The following is a 795-nucleotide window of genomic DNA, read 5'->3' as shown; positions in this document are numbered from 1 at the left end:
CATCTAGGGCAGGGCTAGGGCCTGGACTCGGCCATCTAGGGCAGGGCAGTGTGAGGTGCCTCTCAGGGGCTAGAGTTGCCTTGTCCCTTCTCCAACAGGAGGTAGGCCCTGTGCCTGCCTAGGGCTCCATCATGGGCCACCCACCCGCCAGCAGCCCCACACCCCCTCTGGTAGGCCTTTTCCTCCTGACTCCCCTTCCCTGGCAGGGCCCTGCTCTCCCATGGGATGGGCTAGAGGGCGATTTGCAGTGTTCATGGGTGATCCTGAGGCCTTGCCCGGGCCAGGCAGGAATGGCTGGAGAATAGTGGGGACAGCAGAGGGGTCTGTCCTCTGTCCCTAACCTGCCCCCCGCAGGTGGTGGCCGTGGTGATGGACATGTTCACCGACGTGGACCTGCTTGGTGAAGTGCTGGAGGCAGCGGCTCGCCGCGTCCCGGTCTACATCCTCTTGGATGAGATGAATGCGCAGCACTTCCTAGACATGGCCGACAAGTGCCGCGTCAACCTGCACCACGTGGATGTGAGTGACCCAGGGGGTGTGTAGGGAGGTGGAAGACTCCCCTGCAGAGACCTAATGCCTCTCCCTCCCCAGTTCCTGCGCGTGCGCACTGTGGCAGGCCCCACCTACTACTGCCGCACCGGGAAGTCCTTCAAGGGCCACGTGAAGGAGAAGTTCCTGCTAGTGGACTGTGCCGTGGTTATGAGTGGGAGCTACAGGTGCGCCCAGCCCGCAACCCTGACATCTCCCCACCTAAGGACCTCCCCTGCCCAAGCCCTAGTCTAGTAGCGCCCCCCC

General features: G+C 63.3%; 1 protein-coding gene across 4 annotated transcripts in view; it reads left to right on the top strand.

Moving 5' to 3' along the window:
- Nucleotides 1-795, top strand: part of FAM83H (family with sequence similarity 83 member H) — a 9030-nt gene that overhangs the window by 4020 nt on the left and 4215 nt on the right. For all 4 annotated transcript variants that reach the window (XM_025871264.2, XM_073893339.1, XM_073893338.1 and 1 more), the window contains 2 exons: nucleotides 355-519; nucleotides 592-716. In XM_025871264.2, the coding sequence (XP_025727049.1) occupies nucleotides 355-519; nucleotides 592-716 (290 nt within the window). The remainder of the gene's footprint in view (nucleotides 1-354; nucleotides 520-591; nucleotides 717-795) is intronic.

Source organism: Callorhinus ursinus, unplaced genomic scaffold (genome assembly GCF_003265705.2).
Source record: "Callorhinus ursinus isolate GAN/ISIS: 27379988/994484 unplaced genomic scaffold, GSC_fseal_2.0 scaffold5, whole genome shotgun sequence".
Lineage (NCBI taxonomy): Eukaryota > Metazoa > Chordata > Mammalia > Carnivora > Otariidae > Callorhinus > Callorhinus ursinus.
This window is presented reverse-complemented; position numbering and strand designations above follow the sequence as displayed.